Below are 20,235 nucleotides of genomic sequence, written 5' to 3'. Positions count from 1 at the left end.
GTAAAGAAAAAAAAAAAAAAAAAAAAGAACAAGGTAGATCATCTCCAAGGGGATAAAAATGAAGACAGAGGAAGTAGATGCCCCCATGAAGCCACATCCAGCCAGAGGTCCTCAGAACGGCCCAAGTTCTCCAGGGTAATGCAACAGAAGGTCAGTGCCCCTTCTCATCTCCCCCTCCAGAAAAAGGAGCGGCCAGGGGGTCACCACCTCACCACCTGGCTGTTGTAGTCCTCGGTGACGGCCCCCTCTGAGGCACCATTCCCTTTTGGCCACCGGTGGGCCCTGTGCTCCCGCTGCAGCCTCCGCTCCTCCCGCCGCTTCTGGCGGTCCCTCTGGTGCTCCAGCTGCTTGGTGTGGTGGTAGCGCTGCTGGAAGAGATCTTTTGCATACTCGTAAAGCTGCACATCCAGGAAGTTCAGCTCCTCAATATGCTGGCGGGCGCCCTCATTAATTTCCACATTGGAAGCCCGCGTGATGTTGAACTGCGTGAAAGGGGAGATGAACTTGAGGTTGAATGTCCTTTCAAAGAGAAACTGTGTCTTCCTCTGGAATTCCGTGAGCCCAAAGAAGGCCATGTTCTTTAGGTTGTTCTTTGCGCTCTGCAACAGGATGGTGTTTCTCTCGCTCTCATTCATGAAAGTCAAGTTGTAGCAGCCCACTAGGCTGAGGTCAGCCAGCATGCGCACCTGGCGGTTGTTTGCTAGGTTGTAGCTGCAGTCCATAAATTCCCGCAAGCTGACCCCAGACCAGTCATCCCCAGGGTAGCAGGTGGGCAGCTCATCAGGGGTGGGACTTCTTCCATCACACATATGGAGAGAGGTTTTCCATGTGGCCCCTCGCTGGACGTGTTTCCACTCGCTCAGGTACCGTGACACTGGATCCCGCAACATTGTGATGTAATAGAAATTCCTGGAAGAAATAGAGGAAGAGTAGTTGATAACTCTAACACTGCGATTCTGAAACTTCGTGATTTTTACATCAATGCTGAGTTAATGGTTCTTCTGCCAAATGTTCAAGGTAGATCATTTGCCTGGATTTGCACCTATAGGGTGTATGTGCACATATTTCCATGAAGACACCAAGGTCAGTTTTCAATAATAAGTTTTCCAGCCTTTTGTCCCCATTCAAGCATAAAGAGAGATGGCATGGAAAGATTGGATCATTCCTTCATTTAGCAATTATTCATTGACAAATTACTAATGCCAATGTCTGACATTTGAAGACAACATCATGATTTTTAAAGTTTATTATCCATTTGCCACTGTAGTTGACCCTTATAACAGGTTTTTGTGGTAGATGGGGTCCTATCCAGAGGGAAACATGCAAAGAGGTGAAGTGATTTACTCAAGGTCGTGGGACTAAAAATGGCAAGGCTGAAACCCAATTGTCCACCCTTTTTCCTTAATCTGTTACTCTGATTATGAGGTAGGCAGGGTCAGGGAAGGATCAGCTAGCTACCCAACCTTGACACCAGGTGTGTTGAAGAAAACCCTGGAGGTCCATTTGTCTCAAAAGCCATAGAAGGGACCTCACAGAGGAACATGCTGGACACAGGCCTCCAAACTGTTTTTCTGTTCTAAGATCCCACTTTAGTCTCTGCCCTTCCACAAACACCAGTCTGATCCCAGTTCACCTTAATCTAGTTCTCGGCCCATCGCAGTGTACCTGCTCCAGAAATATAGGATCACTCATATTGACTCAGAGAGATCCTGGGGAGACAAAAGTGGTCCTAAAATGTTTTGAAAAGAACAGCAGGTCATCTCTGACCCCTGTGCAAGTGACTCAGAGATACAGAAATCTGGGACCACGGCTGGGGCTGGGTTTGCCTGGCTGCTGTCCAATGGTCCCAACATGGCCCACAACGCTTGGCCAGGACAAAACCAGGCCATTTTTGCGTAGTATCTGCTCTTTGAAGAAACTTGACACTAAAATAAATACAGACACAGATTGACACTTAGAGAATCTGTTGAGGAATGACTTTTGGTAATCTCTGCATCGTGTTGCTATTTGTCAAATATCTCTGCTATCAAGCAGTTGTAGGGCCCATCCTTGCTGTCAAGTAGATATCTTCACTTGAAAATAAGTGGTGGTGTGTCTGACTCTATAATTAAGCCAAATGATGTTTTAATCCTTGAAAAACTGAAAAAAAAAATCAGAGGGGCCGGGAAGTCACTCTGCCCACTTTAGTCTCCAACACTCATCTCCACTTGGCATTCTAGAAGGAGGCCATCACATCAGGTCAAGTTCTAAGCTGAAGAGAGCTCCTGTGTCTCCCTCCTCCGAGTCACCTTTGGTAGGAATATTTAATCATCACTTTAAAGGGAGTGATGAAAAGAGAAGAGGAAAAAGACAACTATATCCTATTCTGGTGTGCGTGTAATAGCAAAGTATCAATGGAGATAAGAGAGGGACACCGAGAAACGAAATGAAGGGTAATGAACACATCCTAATTCCCAAGGAAGGGAGCCAAAAGGGCTTAGGAAGTACGTGTGGGAAGCTTCAACTGTGGAAGGCTTATAATCTATTTAATGGAGATACTTTACTCAGATTTTCTAATTAATCACTTCTGTACTACTCACCAAAAGTTCTTTTTGAGATATGGGTATAAAAAGTTTAACATTGTCTTAAGTTGCACTGATGAGAGTTTTACTTAACTAAATCTGCTGAAACACTCTCATGCCAAATGTTCTCCCCATAGGCCAGCACCAAAAACCTGTAATGTTCTGAACTTGATAAGTGCCAGGCATTGTGCTAAAAATATGGTCTATTTCAACATCCAAAGGAGGTAAGTGCACATTGCTCTGTTTTCCACTTGCTACTGAATGAGCCAAGGATTTGAGGAGATGAAATAAGCTACGCAAGGTTACCTTGCTAATAAATTTCAGAACTTGGATTTTATTGTCTTTCTTTCTCTTTCTCCCTCTCCCTCTCTCCCCCTCTCCCCCTACTCTTTCATTAAAAGAAAACATATCATTTCATAAGAAATACTTAGCTTAACATTAGCTGTAATTGGCCGAGCTAAACTGGATAGAAAAAAAAAAAAAAGGACCTGTCCATTCAACACCGTGGAATTAAAAAGAATTTAATGGTGAAATGTTTGTGTTTCTGATTTTTGAAAAGAAGTTATGAAAACAGTATTTAAAACTATTCCCTCTTCTATATTTAGTTATTTTGAATGTACAGCATCACCAGTAGGCAAGTCAGTCCATTTTGAAATGAGTTAAAGAAACTTCAAAGTCAAATAACACTCCCCTCCCTTTACATTGTGAGGAAGAATTTATTGAAACTGCTAAGGATAGAACAGCCTGAGCCTTGGCGTCTGCCAATTACCATCTTACATTACTTGATTGTCTTGTCAAGTGATGGAATAACCTCTATCAGTAAAAGAAAATGTCCTAAAAGTTCAGGAGGGGAATCAGAAAAAGGCTGCTGTAGCTTCTGGGCTCCACAAGGAAATGCTGGCCATTAAGTTTTTCTCAGAGTGGCTATCACTATTGTTGAACATTAAGTGACGTGCCATTATTAATCCTGCCATAGCCCATGTGGAGATGTGTTTCCATTTCAATTTTAGCAGAAGACAGATTTTTATATCACAAAACAATTGGCCAATAACTACATGAATAGAATAATGATGATTGTGACATAAGCCAGTGGGTTAAGGATGCCAAATATATCAGGACAGAAGAATTTAAATCAGAAAGATCTTTGAATTGAGTCAAATTAGACCACAAGTAGAAAATTTCTAACTTCCCTGTAACTAGACAAAATGGAAGTCCTACAAAAGGATTTAAACAACAACAAAAAGCCACCCAATCAATTTATAAGACTCAATCTTATTTATGTCTCTCCAATTTTATATGATCTAGATTTTTGAAATAACCCTAAGAGTTGCAGGCTCTTGGAGTTGTGAATTACAAAGAATTACATTTAACTGAAGACTGCTGGAATATGAAGAAGTTTTTGTTTCCTTCTGAAAAATTGGTCTTTGACTTTTTGATAACTTTGTTCCTTTGGGGAGTTTACATTGTCTTCAAGATAAATGAAACAAGATTAGGTGTAAAGTGGTCTTGGATTCAAATTTAACTTTATTTAGCGTGATGCTGAATTTAGCAATGCTTAACAAAATCTCTAGGAAGACATCCACCAAATTAGGGACTTTGGAATGCATAGAATTGTATCTATTCTGAAATGTCCCCCAAAATTCCATATGCTAATGGCTCACTCCTCAGCTTGGAGCAGTGGGAAAGTGGTGAAACTTAAGAAGTGAAGGGGCCCGAGAAAAAGTTAAGTCATGCCTTTGAAGGGGGATAAGAGGTCCCGGCCACTTCCTCTCTCACTCTCTTTCACTTCCTGGACACTATGAGATGAATAATGTGCTACCTTACTATGAACTCAAAATAAACAGTACCAAATAATCACAGACGGGAACCCTTGAAACTATGAGCCAAAATAAACATTTCCTTCTTCTAAGTTTATTATCTCAGGTATTTTCTCACAGTGACAGAAGGCTGACTACAGACTTCCCCACTCAAAAACAATCAAGTCTCAGTTTCTTTTCCTTAACTCCTGATTCAGTTTCTCATGAAAATACTTAAAGGATTCACTACTACTGAAATCTGCAGCTTTATTTTTTAGGCCTCACTTGTTCAACAGCGCAATGAGATAAGGAAATCTATTTTCTAGGGCTGGGGATATAGCTCAGCAGCACAGCTCCTGCTTGACAATCCTGAGGTCCTGAGTTCAATCCCCAGTACAAAAAAAAAAAGAAAAAGAAAAGAAAAGAAAACCTGTTTTCAAATGTTACAATAAAGTAAAAAGGAAGGATAATCAACTCAAAGGCTGTAGTAGCCATAATACAAAAGATATTAATTGACTTTTATTTCTTCTAATTCAATCTCTTAAGACAGATTAGCACTTGCTTATATATTTATCCTGATAGTTGATCTAAAACTTTCCATATTTTTGAAAAATAAATAAGTAAATTAATGTTCCTCATCTTATCCATTCATTTATTCATTCATAACTCTGTAAACATTTATTCTCCTTTATTTACCAAGCACTGAGATTAGTTATGGAGGACACAGAAATTAATAAGACATTGTTCTAAAGGCATGTTGGGCACCCAACAGTTTTGATGAAGTAAAAGAAATGTTAAACTATGAACTAAAAGAAATGTTAACTACTAAGTTAAAGGAAAGTTCTGCCAATGTCCTTGGACCAGAACAATCCTTAAGACAGATAACTTTGGTTGCCTTGGTGACAGCATCCTGTTCACAGATTTTTCATTTGCCACCTTTTTCATCAAAAGCTTGGGTGAATTCATTTAATAAAATCTAACTCTAAAGTAGTTTAAGCTCTTTAGAAATGTCTTTCTTGCGGTCACAGGGTAAGAATGGCAAATACTTGAGTAGTGAGAAAGATGAGGGAACTGGGTACTTTTGTTAGTCCAGTGATTATTTTAAGTGATCATTAGCATATGGGCTACCATGGCCTAATAAAGTTCAAAGACATGGAACATCACTTTTCCATGCCTGCTTTACAATTGCTTTTGTTATGTTGCTGTGCTCACATTAAAGAACTCAAAATATAACACAGGGCATTGCTGCCTCCTCTCCCTTTGAAAGTCTTTGCCTCTTCCTTTGCTCATGTGTATCTAGCTCGAACCTCCTGGCCCCGGTCAAGGCCTGGATCCACCTCCCCAGACTTTTGGGTCTCTGTTTTCCTCCATCCTGTATTTTACCTTTGACTTTTATGTCATAGTCTTCGTCACACTAAAGATGTCAAGTTCCTTTTCGATAACCACACCTTGGACCTTGTGTCCCATAATGCCTAACACAAAATCCTACTTCCAGGAGATGTTCAATAAGTGATTACTGATGAAAGAAAATGATTTCATTCAATAAATGCCTTTTAACAACTAAGGTGAACTGCTTTGATAGGTATGTCTTTCTTTTTGTTAATAAAAATAATTTGATACTATTTTTAGTACTTACTATGTGTATGAAGAGTAAAAATGATAGAAAATCTCCTAAAGTTATCTAGCATTTGCTTGTGATGGCTGATGATATGTAGAGAGATATTCAATACAGACAAGGTACAAAGTCAAATATTTTTCATATATAGGATAAATGGCAACAATTTATTTTTATTATTTATTTGTTTGTTTTTTAAGTATTTGGGATTGAACCAAGAGCCTTCACACTGATCAATACATCCAGCCATCTTTATTTTTTTTATTTTGAGAGCCTCATTCAATTGCTAAGTTGTCCAGGCTGGGCTTGAACTTGGAATCTTCCTGCCTCAGCCTTTACTAGGATTACAAGTGTGGGCTGCCATGCCTAGCTTATTTACTTCTTTTTTAATGCTAAACTACCACTATTTATCCTGACTGCTTTAAGAAGCTATGTTTCACTTAGCAGGTTATTGTATAACTTGCTCCCTTCTTTAGTTAGCCAGTGATTTAATTAACATATGCTTATTGAGTGTCTGCTGGTGTAAAAAAATTGGAGAATATATATAAAAAAATACCTACAAGTATGATTGGCACAGGTGTGGAAGGGTAGAAAAAAGCTAATTAGGAGCAGACAAAGACTATTGAAGAGAACTCTCTAAACATTTAAGCATCAGCCATATAGCCTGGGTAGGCCAGGAGGTTCACGCTGGGTATTTCACTAGATTGCTCCAGATATGAGTGAGTGGTGGAGGGAACATGCCAGTGAAGGCTGCTGAGACCAAATTGTCCTGGGCTGAGATGCAACTGTGAATTGCTCAAATAGAAAAAGTGTTAGGGCTGGGGATTTAGCTCAGTGGTTCTGCTGTCTGCTTTGAAAGCGCAAGGTCCCGAGTTCGATCCCTGGTACCAAAAAAAGAAAAAAAAAAGTGTTGATTTAGGAAGTTTCACTTAGCATTACAGTTAAAGCTAGACTAAAGCAGACAAACCAAGAGATATTCTGCAGCCATGGTAAGAGAGCAGCAGGGGCAACCAAGAGCTGTGGGTGTGGAGAAGAAATCAGTTCTCTATGCTACTTCTCCTCCTTTCTATTCTCTATCACCTAATCTTCTTCTTTGAATACTGCGACAGACAGAGGCAAAAGTAGCACCCTCATCCGTGTGGTGTGGAAAGGAATATAAATCACTAGAAATTGCTTCACCAGTGGTGACTAAAACAGCATTCACTTGCCCATTTCAAGAGAAGACAAGCAAAAGAATTTACAAAGAGCTAGGCTCTCAGTAGATCAGTGAGTACGTTCCCTCCACCACTAGCTTAACCTGTATAAAACCAAGCAACAAAATTAATATCTCTACACTCTGCAGTTTTACATATTCATAAAAACCACATCAAGAAGGAATTATCCCACCTGGCCATCTCTTATGTTCGTAGTGGAAGGGATTTCTTCCTCAATACCCCCAACAAAGCTTGAACCCCCCGCTTTATCACCTTTATCATAGTGGGCTAGTGAATACCTCATCACTTGAACAGGATTTACCAACCCTGAGAGAGAGAAACTTGCCTTTCCTTTCCTTTCTACAACATACACCACATGACTTCGCACGTCACCTGTTGGCCAGTGTTGGTGGAGTGAATAAATACATAGACTTTTATCAGCCACTCTTTCAGACTTCCAGGTGTTTTGAAATCTATAGAAAATAATAAATTTCTTCCTATTCCTCTTGCCCTACAGATTTTGAAAGGAGTTTTGCTTAGGTAACCCAGCTTTGTCGAAGTTCTGTAATTCCCAAAGAGCACTGTGAGTCATTGGAAAAGGGAGGACTTGGGGGGCAGCTGAAGGAGATGACTGACCCTCACCATGGGGCACACACAGGTGATAGGTCCATCTGCAAACTGAGCGGTGTGCATCTGAGCAAGGAAACTTAGCTCCCTCAGTCCTGCTATCCTGTGTGCTGGAGTCCTTTTTACAAATGTTCAGAGTAGAATTAATTTCTTGACTCTCTTTAGGCCTCATTACAGGTTGCCCATTCTTCATGATCTCAGTAGAGTGCTATCTGCACTGTACTGCATCTGATAGGGGATTTGCAGCAGTGAGCTCGGCACGCAGTCACACTGCCCTTTGACACAGCGATGAAAAGGCCTTTTATTCGCGCCTTGAAAACAAATTAAGGAATCTAAGAATGACGTTCCAAGCAAGTAGAAAATTGGAAAGTGTGATTGTTAAGTATCACAACAAAGGACTTTAGGAGGCCAACAATGGTGTGTGTCAGGGTGACTGGTTCCAAGGATGTCCAGTATTGTGGAGAGAAAACGGAGACGGCCGCATGCTGTTATCTCACCTCCTGCAGAAGACTGAGTGGGGCACTGCACTGCTGAGCGCACCGTGCTGCTATTACCTCGTCCTCCCCTGGAGGTGACCTAGAAAGCAGCTGGACCCTCATTCTAAGCCTTCTCCTTTCCCCTCCTGTCCACGGCTGAGAGTGAGAGGGATGTCAGAGGCCCCCTCCGGAGACTGTCTCAGTATCCTTTTCCTGACTCCTGAAGCTGACAACTTTAATGCATGAAAAGTCTACATTTAGCTGGTCTTGCTTGCTTGCTTCCTTTCTTTGTTAATCATTGTTTGTTTATGCACCAATAAGAGATGAAATATATTATCACTATGGAAAATGTGGGACATGCAGAACCTTAACAATGAAGAAAGTTAAAATTACCTATGATCATTTCATTCAGATAAATCAGTTAAGAATACAGATGTACATTTCTTTCTTTTATAGATTTGAAAGTATGTACATTCTCTTTCTAATTTGTGTTTTTCATTTTAAAAACAAGATGAATATTTTTCTATTTACTTGCTATTCTTCCAGGTACAATGGTGTTCCATAAAAGCCTATTATTTCAGTCATGGATGCACCATAATTTATATGACTAACCTCCCAGGTTTGCATAATTATGCACATTCTATTGAGGGAGTTATTATAAACAATAATGTGATGAACATCCTAGGCCATAAATATTTGTGAAAAGAATAAGTTCCCAGAGTAGAATTCCTGAGTCAAAAGAACTATTCCCATTTTATAGTCAAAACTAAATATGGTTTCTACCAATGAACCTTTTGACAGACAGAGTAGGAGTGGACAAGGCCATTCTATGAGGCTTGATGTCCTCCATGGCCACCGGAAGCCAAGGGAGAGTTAGGACACAGTCTCTGACCCCTGCCAGCGGGAGCAAGATGATTCCCCAATGGAAACCTGGGTCTGTAAGAGACGTTCCAGGACAATCAGGTTGGGCTGAGAGACAGGCCAGTAGGAAAACATTTTTCCAAGAAGATTTGTTTATTTTTTACATAATGAGAAGCTAGAATATGAAATTAGAGACTAAACGTTTGCAGGATCCAATCTCATTCTTCAGAGCTGCAGCTCTATTAAACCTGACATCTGGATCAGAGAGCTGAGGGTCCCTTGCCCGATTATATTCAGCGTCAGTCCTCAAAGAAACATCCTCTCGAGATGCAGTTTATCTGCAGCATCTAGGTGTCGGCCAACTTTAATTATGGGCAGCCGCACATGATACTAAACCAAACAAACAGAAGCAGGAAATAGAGGCTCCTGGATGACACAGGTCATTTCTCAGTGATGATCAGTCAACCTCATACTTCCCTAGAGGAGGAGGCTGCGTTTATCAGCGAGATAAAATTTTAAGTCTTGTCACATCACTGCTTTCTATTGACAGGGAACCTATGAGCCTCAGATTCACAAAAATGGCATGATTTTCGGGTGGTTGTCACATTTGCTTTCACTTTCCCCCAAGTGGCTGCAGCAGGAATAAATCACAGGGAATGCATGTTCCAGGGGCTTGTTCTCGCTATCTTGCTGAGTGCAGTTCCTCCCAGTACAGTTTCAGATGTGCCAGCGAGGGTCCTGCTCTCATACATTATTCAGGCACTTTCGTAATTCTTTGGTTCAGAGGCGCCGCGCTTTGCGCTGCATCCCTGGGACTCGGGCACCAAGACATCTCAAGGCGCCAAGGAAAGCCGTGGTTTATGCATGCGGGTATCCACCTGGAGCCTGCAGCCGCCCCGGAGTGAGATAATGCCCCGTTCAGCTTCTCGCCCAGCTCTAATCCCAGCCAGGCAAAGCAGAACAGCAGATAGTACACTCAGATTGTGTTATCAGGCTGTTCCTGTTCAGCTGTGCTCTCTTCTTAGCTAATTTCCCAGGCACTGCTTCGAGGGAATGTGCGAATTACACGTGGTAGGAACCATGAAGTTCCTCCTTTGAGAGTTGGAGACACTGGGCAATTTGGAAAGGAAAAGAAATAAATCAGGATATTAAAAAGCAAGGCACATGTTCCAATATTTATATCTTCATTTGACAGCTTGATGCAGATTTTCCTAAAACATCACAAGTTGGTTTTTTTTTTAATCATCTCTGTCTAGATTTTTCCATGTTCTCACATAACAGTCTTGTATTTGAGGATTTTCCTAGCAGGACTGGGTAATTATTTTGACATATTAAAGGAAATTCTTGAAATACCTCAACTCTATTCCATCCCTCAAAGAAAGAATACCTTAGAAGTCACCTCCCAGACAATGGTTAAAGAAAAAGCTAACACAAAACATGGAAGGATTCATGTGAAATGAAAAATGATATTAATAATAATAATGGTTAACATTTATTGAGTGCATATTATGTCCAAGTACAGTCCAAAGTGCCATTCCTACACTGACCAATTCAGTCATCAAAACAACCCTTTGACTTATTATTATGTAGGCTTTTAGATGATGTCTGTGATTTCACAAAGTGAGGACAGTTTTGACAGTTTTTTTTATCATCTTGTCAAAGCTACGCGGTCTTAGAGACGTAGTTTGTGACTTAATGGTGCAGTGGGCCAGGCTTTGTTGAAGACAAAGCTCTACAAGCAAAATGAACATCTCAAGGTAAAGATCTGTTTTCTTGTGAGACACCCGCAGAAGATGAAGAGAGGAAGTACACTGCAAAGACACAGCAAAAAGCAAATGGACAGAGACTTCTGTCTAAACTCAGTATGAGAGGGCATAACTTCACAGGATCTTCTAGATACTTACAGTTTGGAAGAAGCCATAGAAATGATTTTCCTGAACCTAGCACATCCCCAAAGCTGCATGATACATTTACACTGAATGAAAGGGTTTTAGAAGATTCGCCTATTGTGTCTGTTGATGCAGCTGCATTAGTTTTTAACACTCAACAAATCCAGAAGCCAAAAGTTACAGTAATCTCTGAAGAATAATGGATGGCTGGAAATAGCTATGCAAGAGAATTCAGACAAAGCCAAAGCTCCTTCTATGCTGTAAGTCTCTTTTTGGCCTGGAATAAGTAAGCCTTTTTTAGCACAAAATGCTACAAAGACTCAGAGAAGGGTTCAAAGAGACTCTGTGGATCATGAAGTTGGCTTTGGGAAAAGAAAATTGAAGAAAAGCAAAACTCAAACTACCCACTTGGACAGAAAATAGTGTTTAATTGTGTGCATGTTGGATACTTGACTTAAAATGAAGTAAAAACACAACGGTTTCAAAGCAGAAAGGCCTAGCTAGACTCTGATTTCAAGCTCACTTCACTTCCGGTGTGACCTGGTTAGTGTAGGTGACCTCTGGGAGCCATAGTTTCTCATCTTATTTACTTACCAAGGTGTATGTGCTTACTTCAGAGTGCTGGGGGAGACACTATTGCATAAGAAATCTAAAGGGCCCAGGGGTAACTGATGCCCAGTAGACCCTCATCCTAGGTGCAGTCTCCACACTTAACAGTCTTGCTTTCTCTATCAATATCAGAGCCTTAAAAGCTTCCCAAGCATAGTGAAACTGTAAATATTAAAGAAGCTTTATGAATGACAAAAAAGGCCACAGTGACTTTAAAAAAATTTTGTATAGTGTTTTTATAGTTTTCAAATACTTTCCTTATGCATTATTTCATTTTATCCTTGCTACATGATTATGTCAGAGCTGGCAAAGAAAGTCTTCTTATTCTAGTTTTTACAGATGAAAAAACTGAAGCTCAGAGACATTGAAGGGATTTTCCCAGGAGCAATAAGTAAAGAGTAGTGAAGCCGGGTTTCTTTTCCTTCGACAGCTTTTGCACTCATTTGGTTTCACTGTTTAAGAATATTTGTTTGTTATATAATTCATGCCACTGTCTTAGGTTATTGGAACATAATGGACCCCATGACAAAGCTTGACCTCCAGGCACGCCACTTACATGAGTCATCCATGACAGTGTTGCTCTAACCTAGTTGAGAGTTTGAAGGAAAATATAAAATTAGTACTTCGTCCAGTTTGGAGTTTTCAGTGTTCCTTTGAAACCAAATGTAAAAGAAGTTCCAGAAGAATAAGCCAGAAATGCCAAAAGATGGGTGTGCCTTCTAGAATGTTAAGGTGGAAGAATCGGTTAGAAATGGTCCGCTTTTATTTCTACATAGGCAGGGTTATAGGTTTCTGTCTAGAGGCACATGGAATGCCTGGTCGTCTCCTCTCCATGAGGCCAATGTCATTGATGGTCACTGATTAGAGGGCTGCAGAAAGGTGCTATTCGATGCGATCATTTCCTTTCTAGCCATAGTATTTCCATAAAAAGAAACTCCCCATCACTGTGTCTTTGGGACCGTGAGGTACAGAGCACACAGAAAAGGCAGATGCATGGTGGTACCACTATCTATCCATTTTTGAAATGATATATTGCTTTCTTAGGATTCTCCAGAGAGGCTGTTTGTTGTTATTGTTTCCTCATTTTTATATCAGCATGGGCTCATGATATATGTATCAAATTCCAATGTACTATAATTGTTATCCTTATTGTTGTTAAGAATATCCAACTTTCACCAGTGGGAGCTTATTCAAGGTGGATTCTGAGTCCAGTTGATGTATCAGCAGATTGTTAAAAGATCTTGCGCCCTGCAAAAACTTCATATCAAGAAAGTTCAAGAAGAATAGGCTTCTTCACGTCGTCGTGGTCAGCCACCTTTCCCTACACACCACAGTCTCCTTTCCCTCTTCCTATCATATAGTATAACTATATAATAATGAACTTGAGTTCATTACACCTGGGGATGGAAGGAAAAATAGAATAGACACTATCTTTAACTTTTTTTCCCATTAAGTTTATTGGTTCATTTTAGGCATACAATACAGTTACATTCATCATTGGGATTTTGTACCTTTACCTGACGAATCTTGGTTCTTATTTTTTCCCCTGCCCTTGCTTTGCCCCCTCCACCCTTCCCTATTTACAGACTTTGCTTTCATTTTTTTGCTTTTCTCATATTTTTCCCTTTCCCTTACCTTTTCCCTGCCCCTCCCATTTACCCTACTCCCTGAGACCTTTTCTTCCTATTAAACAATATCAATTATACATTTTGATCCTTCTTTACACTTTTAGCTTTTCATACCAGAGAAACTATTTGGCATTTACACATGTGTCCTATCAATTTGACTAAGAGTATAGCATCAATGTGTATCCATTTAGTTATAAATGTCTCTACTTTCTCATTCTTTATGGCTGAATAGTACTCCATTTTATATAAAAAAATCTTCTTTATCCAGTTCCAGTTGATGGGCAATTGGGCTGTTTGTATGTTTTAGTTATTACAAACTGTGCTGCCATAAACATGGGTGTGCATATATCACTGTGGTATGATTCTTTTAATTGTCTTGAGAAGACACCCAGCAGGGGAATAACTGGGTCAAACGCGACTTCTAGTCCCAGCTCTTTGAGGTATCTCCATATTGATTTCCACAGTGGTTGCCCCAGTCTGCACTCTCGCCAACAATAGAGAAGGGTTCCTTTCTGCCCACAACCCTGCCAGCATTTGTTATTGTGTGATTTCTTGATAGCAGCCATTCTTTGTGGGGTGAGGTGGAATCTCAGTGTTGTTTTCTTCTACATCTTTCAAATGACCAGTGATGTGGAACATTTTTTCATATATTTACTTGCTGCTTTTACTTCTTTGTCTGAGAAATGTCTGTTCATTTCAGATGCCCATTTTTGAATTGGGTCTTTATATTTTGGGGGGCTGTGATTTTTCTGAGTTCTTTATATATTTTAAATAGCAGACCTTTGTCTGAGGAACAGCTGGTAAATTCTTCCCCCACATTGTAGGTTGTCTCTTAGCTCTGTTGGGGATACATGCTGCTGTGGAGGAGGAGGATAGCCTCTAAAATCTGTCAGAGGTCAATATATTCCATTATATACACAGTGCTTCAAATTCAGTTTTAACCTTTGATGAAATTTTCTTTCATATGTTCTCTTTAGGTCCAAACATCAAGGCTTTCCTTCTTATTTTTCCTTCTTATTTTCCCTTCTCTTTTACTTTTCAGCTGTCATATATGACACTTGATTCTGTGCTTGTGATGATGAGATGCCAGTATCATTCCACAAACTAATAGGGGGGAACCAAATTATGCCAAAGTAATGTGGAGCCCTAATCAGGTTCTCCCCCAAATCCACTTAGTCACCATAATTAGTATGAGCTCCTTCCAGAATCCCTGCTTACCACATGGATAGTCAATGGCATCTTTCAGCTGCAGTGGGCTTTGAAGACTACTGTAATTTCACCTAATTAATAAAGCAACGACAGAAATCTAATATATATATATATATATATATATATATGTATATATACACATGCATATGTATATATATGCACAACAATTTAAATCTCCCAGCAAAAATCAATTTGTTCTGTCTAAATGTTGCCTTGGGTGCTCCCTTCATCAATTCAAGTGTGGAGCACAGTGACCTTAAGTTGCAAATATTTTTTCTTCAGGCATGATTGAAACTTCAAAGAGGTAATAGCTTTCAACATTCATTCTTTAAAGATTTTAAAACATTCAAATGAGGACACTTAGTTCTCCACTCTCTTCTGATATATGTTAATCTGGGAAAATAATCTTTAAGATTTTTCAATACAAATGTAGCTGAGGGCTACAAGAGGTGATTTTTACCTTTCTGTAATCAATACGGGGATTAAAAATATGGGGGGCATTTCTTAAGAAGTAGAATAATGTAACTGTAATTCCTTTCCTTTGTGAACTCTGGGAATGCCCTCCTGCATTGATGATTTCTCTGGCAATAATCAGGAAAAAGGCAGTGGTCCTTTTTAAACCGACCCCTGCTATCATCATTTGCATCCTCCATGAAATGACATGTGTTATGCTGCTGCCCATTTATATTGAAAATAATTTCAAAATAAGCAAACGCATATAACCAAAAAGAGAGGAAGTGTGATACAACACCTAAAATCTTGTCAGTTTTCCGAGTAGATGGACTACAGCCACAAGGGGGCTCTCCAATCTTCCCAAACACATGGTAAGCACCGAGAGCTGTTCTCTAGTAATTAATTTCCTCAAATCAATATCACCTATTAATGTACATCAGAGAGACAAGCGACAGACTTCTGACACTTTACACTCATGTTAAAGAGAGTGTTTCACATAAAAATTCAAGGGGCCCACGGTGATTGTAAGTCAAAACCAAAATTAGTTGCACCTGTGATTTCCTGTGTCTGCTCTAGCATAAAAAATCCCAACACTGCAAATTTCGTCAAAGGTTAAAACTGAATTTGAAGAACTGTGTACATAATGGAATACACTGACCTCTGATGGATTTTAAAGCCTATCCACCTCCTCCGCAGCAACGTGTACCCCCAAATAGCTACGGAGGGTGACAGAACACTTAAAAGGCAGTGACTCTTTCCTGGGGGGTGGGAGTTTGCAGATCCGCTAGTTCTAGAGGCCTTCAGCTCCTGCAGAGAGCCTGATGGTGCTGATGGTGTTTACAGTCTGCACCACGAAAGACACTTTCAAGCAAGATGGCGTTTTAATTTTCTGTTCAAGTCAGAAAGACGGAGGCAGAGTGTAGTGTTGCACTTGGGCAAAATCGGAGCAAATAAGGACAGACTGGCAATGCAGCTCCAGCAGGTGAGAGACAGGAAAATCTAGGAACATTCTGCCTGAGTAGTTATGATACCAAAACACATTAGTCCAAACTCAGAAAGTTCCTCTGAGCCCTTACCTGAAATGGCTTTGAGTGACTTCCTATGCTCCCATCACATGATAAAACAGTCTCAAAGAGAGAGAAGCATGACTAAAGGGCTTCTGCTGCCATGAAGAAAGAGTGCTTCTATGGCATCTTGTGACGTGGTGTCCTAAACCCAGCTGCACCCGGAAGGACTGGGGAGCAGGGGACGCTAGCTGGGAAAGTGCAGTCGACCCCGGTGGTCAGGGTCTCCGCTCGTCATGCTCTCCCTGAGTTATTCCTTGAAGTCGTATACAGCAATCCCTGGTTCAAGGAGGCCTCTCTCATGTCTTTGTGAGGTGTGCTCAGAAATGAAGTGAATGCTGCTGCACAGCGCCACCCAACGAACAAGTAGGTCAGCAAAAAACATGAGCGTGTCCTCATCGACCTTATTCACGGGGTCTTGTACCATGAGGCCCTTGGCTCTTCCCCCAAACCAAAATGACTGTGAAAGGTAAAGGTTTTGAATCAGTGTCAGGACCACAGGGCAGCCGTGACAGAACAACTAAACACACTCACTGAAGAGGATTTCCAGATGTGCTTCTGAAAGTGGCAAGAGGGGTGGATTAATGTGTTCCAAGGGAGGGGGAGTGTTTTCAAGGGGATTAATGGCAATGTATCTTTCAGTGTAATACATGTTTTTAAATGTGAACACTGACTGTATTTTCCTATCACACCTTGTATTTCTCTTATTAAAGCCTTGATTTGGACCCACGAGCGTGGCCTTCTTGTTAGGTTTCCACAGCCATGACCTGAAGATACAAATCTAATCTAGGGTTTATATGTAGAGACAAGCACACTCACCTCAGCCCCGACTCACTCAGAGCACTGTGGCTCCAGAAAGGCAGCTAGGATAGAGACAGCCCCTTGGAGCTGTGGGATGGAGAGGTGGTATGGGTTACGCTGACCCCCCAAGGATATTAAAGCTCCACCTCAGCACCTGTGAATAGAACCTTAGATGGACATAAAAACCTTTGCAGATAACCAATTTAAGATGAGGCCAGTTAGCTGGCCTTAATGTAATAGGACTACGGTCTTTATCAAAAGGAAAAGTTATACGTCTTTGGATACACTGAAACAGATGCATGGACTAGATTCTTCTTCATGGCCCTCAAAGGAACAAACCCTCCTGAGACCTTGATTTTGTTCTTCTGAAGTTCAGAACTATAAGAGAATGAATTTCTGTTGTTTAACACATTCACAACAGGGCTGTCATTTGTATAGCTCACTGCTGAATGGCTTGAACTACTGGCAGTACATACATGACTGTCCCATGCATGGCCACACCACTCATATAACCAGCGGTACAAGCCATCTGATGCAAGAGTCATATACGTACCACTGGTGGTTCAAGCCAGCCAGAATTATTGCCACTTGCCTTTGGTACTTTTATCATAGCAGCCTTAGAAAACAAACACCAGGAGGATAGTTTTTGAAAAAAATAGGTGAAATCCATTCTAGCTACCATACTAATAAACATAATCTTCAATTGTAATATTAATAGCTTCATCAAAAATTGCTACATATTTGAGGGGGAAAAGAGGTAAATAGAAAAACTGTGGAAGAAATAGATAATTTAAGAAACCCAGGAGAGCATTTAAAATATTATGACCATCATAATATGAGGGATAACTATATCTATTAAGCAAGAACAAGAGAGTAGGAAAAAGATCAAGAAGGTGAACTTTATAAAATTAATTTACATAAAATGAGTGTCTATGCATAAAAGTCAATAGATGAGATAAATAATATGGTTCCAGCAGCCTGACACATATGAAGGAGAGTGAGGCTACGTGGAAGGTAAAGAAATATATTTAAAAGACAAACAGCTGGACTCTGTAGCATCAATATCCATTTAGAAAAAAATCCTAATATTGAAGAAAAATGAGAAATTATAAGGGAAGAAATAATAAAACAATAAGTGTCAAAATAGATGATGCCTACCCACACCTGAAAAAACAAAACAAATGGAAAAGGCCTGTGGAATTCAAGGGAGGAGAATGAAATCTAGTACTCAGAGGCTTAAAGGCTTACCAAAAAATGGATCTAAAAAGACACTAGCCACGCGGAACAAAAATCAGATCATGAGCGGTTTGCTCATCAGAACTCTGAAGTCTAGGAACAATGTCTCAGCAGCCTCAAAGTTTTGAGGGAAAATGATTTTAAACACTAGATTTTATGCTTCACCAAATGACCGATCAAGTGTAAAATAAAAAATATTATTGTTATGATCAGAAAATGTATCTCCTCTATACGGAGGAAAAAGAAAACTTTCTTTGAAAAGATTCCCATCATAAATAAAAAAAAAATCCACAAAAAATGAAGGATCTAACACCCTGAATTTAACCCAACCTGCCAGAGAACGTTTAAAATAACAATTTGGATAACCTTAAGAAAAACATAGGCAGAATTCTTCACTTTCAGTAAATTCCAACTTAATATACTGAATATTTTAAACAACAATAACAAATGAAGCAAAAAATCCTTTCTCCGTACGATAAAAACAAAATCTAATAGTGACACCAAAAATAACAAAAGCCAAAAGAGAAAGGTGCAACTAGACATGAACCAAATCAAAATAGCATTATTTGAAGGATGAACTGGAGTATGGGAAAGCAGAAGCCCTTTGACCTTGGCCCAGCTCAAAGGGATAGTGTTCATTCCCTTTTTGTGCGTACAGCTGCACGACTGATAAATATTTACCTGGTCACTATGCATGTTACTTATTGGCTTTGTCATTTTTAGAATCATGCTAAACAGTAAGTTCAGAAATCTGTGCTGCATTGAAAATCAGATGTGAACATTTGAAACCCTGGCCGAGTAAAGTTAAGGCCAACAGATATGGAAGGAGAGAGCCTTGAGGGAGAAATAGAAGTGCATTAATCCTTCCTTTTCTACTGTAAGCGATCAAGAGATCGCTGAGTGATAGAAATGGGAAGAAAACTTTCATTTATCAAGTGACAAATACTTGTTTGTGGCAGTGGACCACAGGTGTCCATCCTTCCTTATCCTACAGTGACAGTATTAAATGGACAGAGGCCAGCCTTAAGAGGGAGAGTTGTATGCTTGTGTCTTTTAACACCCTTTTAGCCTGTTAAAATTCCTTATTATTATTACTATTATTATCATTATTATTATTATTATTATTTGGTGTTTTGAGACAGGGTTGCACTATGTAGTTGACCTGGCACTATGTAGTTGACTATGTAGACTGACCTGGAACTCACTATGTAGCCCAGGCTGGTCTTGAACTCACAGCGATCCTCCTGCCTTAGCCTCCCGAGCTAGGATTACTATGTAGTTGACCTGGCACTATGTAGTTGACTATGTAGACTGACCTGGAACTCACTATGTAGCCCAGGCTGGTCTTGAACTCACAGCGATCCTCCTGCCTTAGCCTCCCGAGTGCTAGGATTACAAGCATGCGCCATTATGCCTAGCAAAATTCCATTTTCTTTGGCAGATACTCCCAAAGTTAAAAATGGAAGTTATATCCAACTCTCTTTCTGCAAGTTTAACATTTTCCTTCCTAATTCTGTCTTTATTCCTCTTTGTCAGATCCTGAGATAGCTACAGGGTTGGTAAACCTGGACTTATGCTACCATTTTTTCTACAACTAAATGGCAAATTGATCTTGATACTCAACTGTCTCAGAAGCAAGGGGTTTAAATATAGTTCCACTGCCACCCCCCAAAAAAAAAGTTGGAGAAGAGGCAGAACTGATGATCACTCAGGTATGGGTTAAGAGAAGAGAGCAGAAGGAGGTAGGCCCTGCGTCCACCTGAGTCCCCAGAAGCTCTAGTGAGAGAAACTAGATGTCCTCCAGTTCAAATCTTCAGGAGTCATCCAAAATATGGAACTTTTTAGCAAACTCTAAGTCACTTATTAAAGATGTGTCCGCACTTTCCAAGACAAGTGCCTAAGGGATATTTGTGTTTTAATTTTTATATAAAGATAATTCCTAGTATCTGGAAGAGAAAAAGATACCATAATTATTTGACCACTTTATAAAAAAGCAGAGCTTCTCCTAATAGCTGAATTAACAGATAGCTGAAAGTTTGAAGAAGAAAAGGTAACTGTAAGCTAACAACTGTTACCAGGCAACCACCCATGTGCGATCTGAGGCTCATCCTTTTGTTTTTTTTTGCTTTTTAAATAGTATAATACAAATTTTAAAAGCAAGATTTGCTACTTATCTGTATTCACTATATAACATCTTACACAGATCTAAGACAATTT

At 40.0% G+C, this 20,235-nt stretch overlaps 1 protein-coding gene across 1 annotated transcript in view; it reads right to left on the bottom strand.

Annotated features, from left to right (window-relative positions):
* Positions 1-18: 18 nt before the first annotated feature.
* Positions 19-20,235, bottom strand: part of Hs6st3 (heparan sulfate 6-O-sulfotransferase 3) — a gene marked incomplete at its 5' end in the record, with an annotated part of 656,598 nt that continues 636,381 nt past the window's right edge. Inside the window, one exon of the mRNA XM_010631043.2 lies at positions 19-909. Coding sequence (XP_010629345.1) covers positions 201-909 — 709 coding nt within the window. The remainder of the gene's footprint in view (positions 910-20,235) is intronic.

Source organism: Fukomys damarensis, unplaced genomic scaffold (assembly GCF_012274545.1).
Source record: "Fukomys damarensis isolate Sample0158 unplaced genomic scaffold, DMR_v1.0_HiC HiC_scaffold_6, whole genome shotgun sequence".
Classification (NCBI taxonomy): Eukaryota; Metazoa; Chordata; class Mammalia; order Rodentia; family Bathyergidae; genus Fukomys; species Fukomys damarensis.
This window is presented reverse-complemented; position numbering and strand designations above follow the sequence as displayed.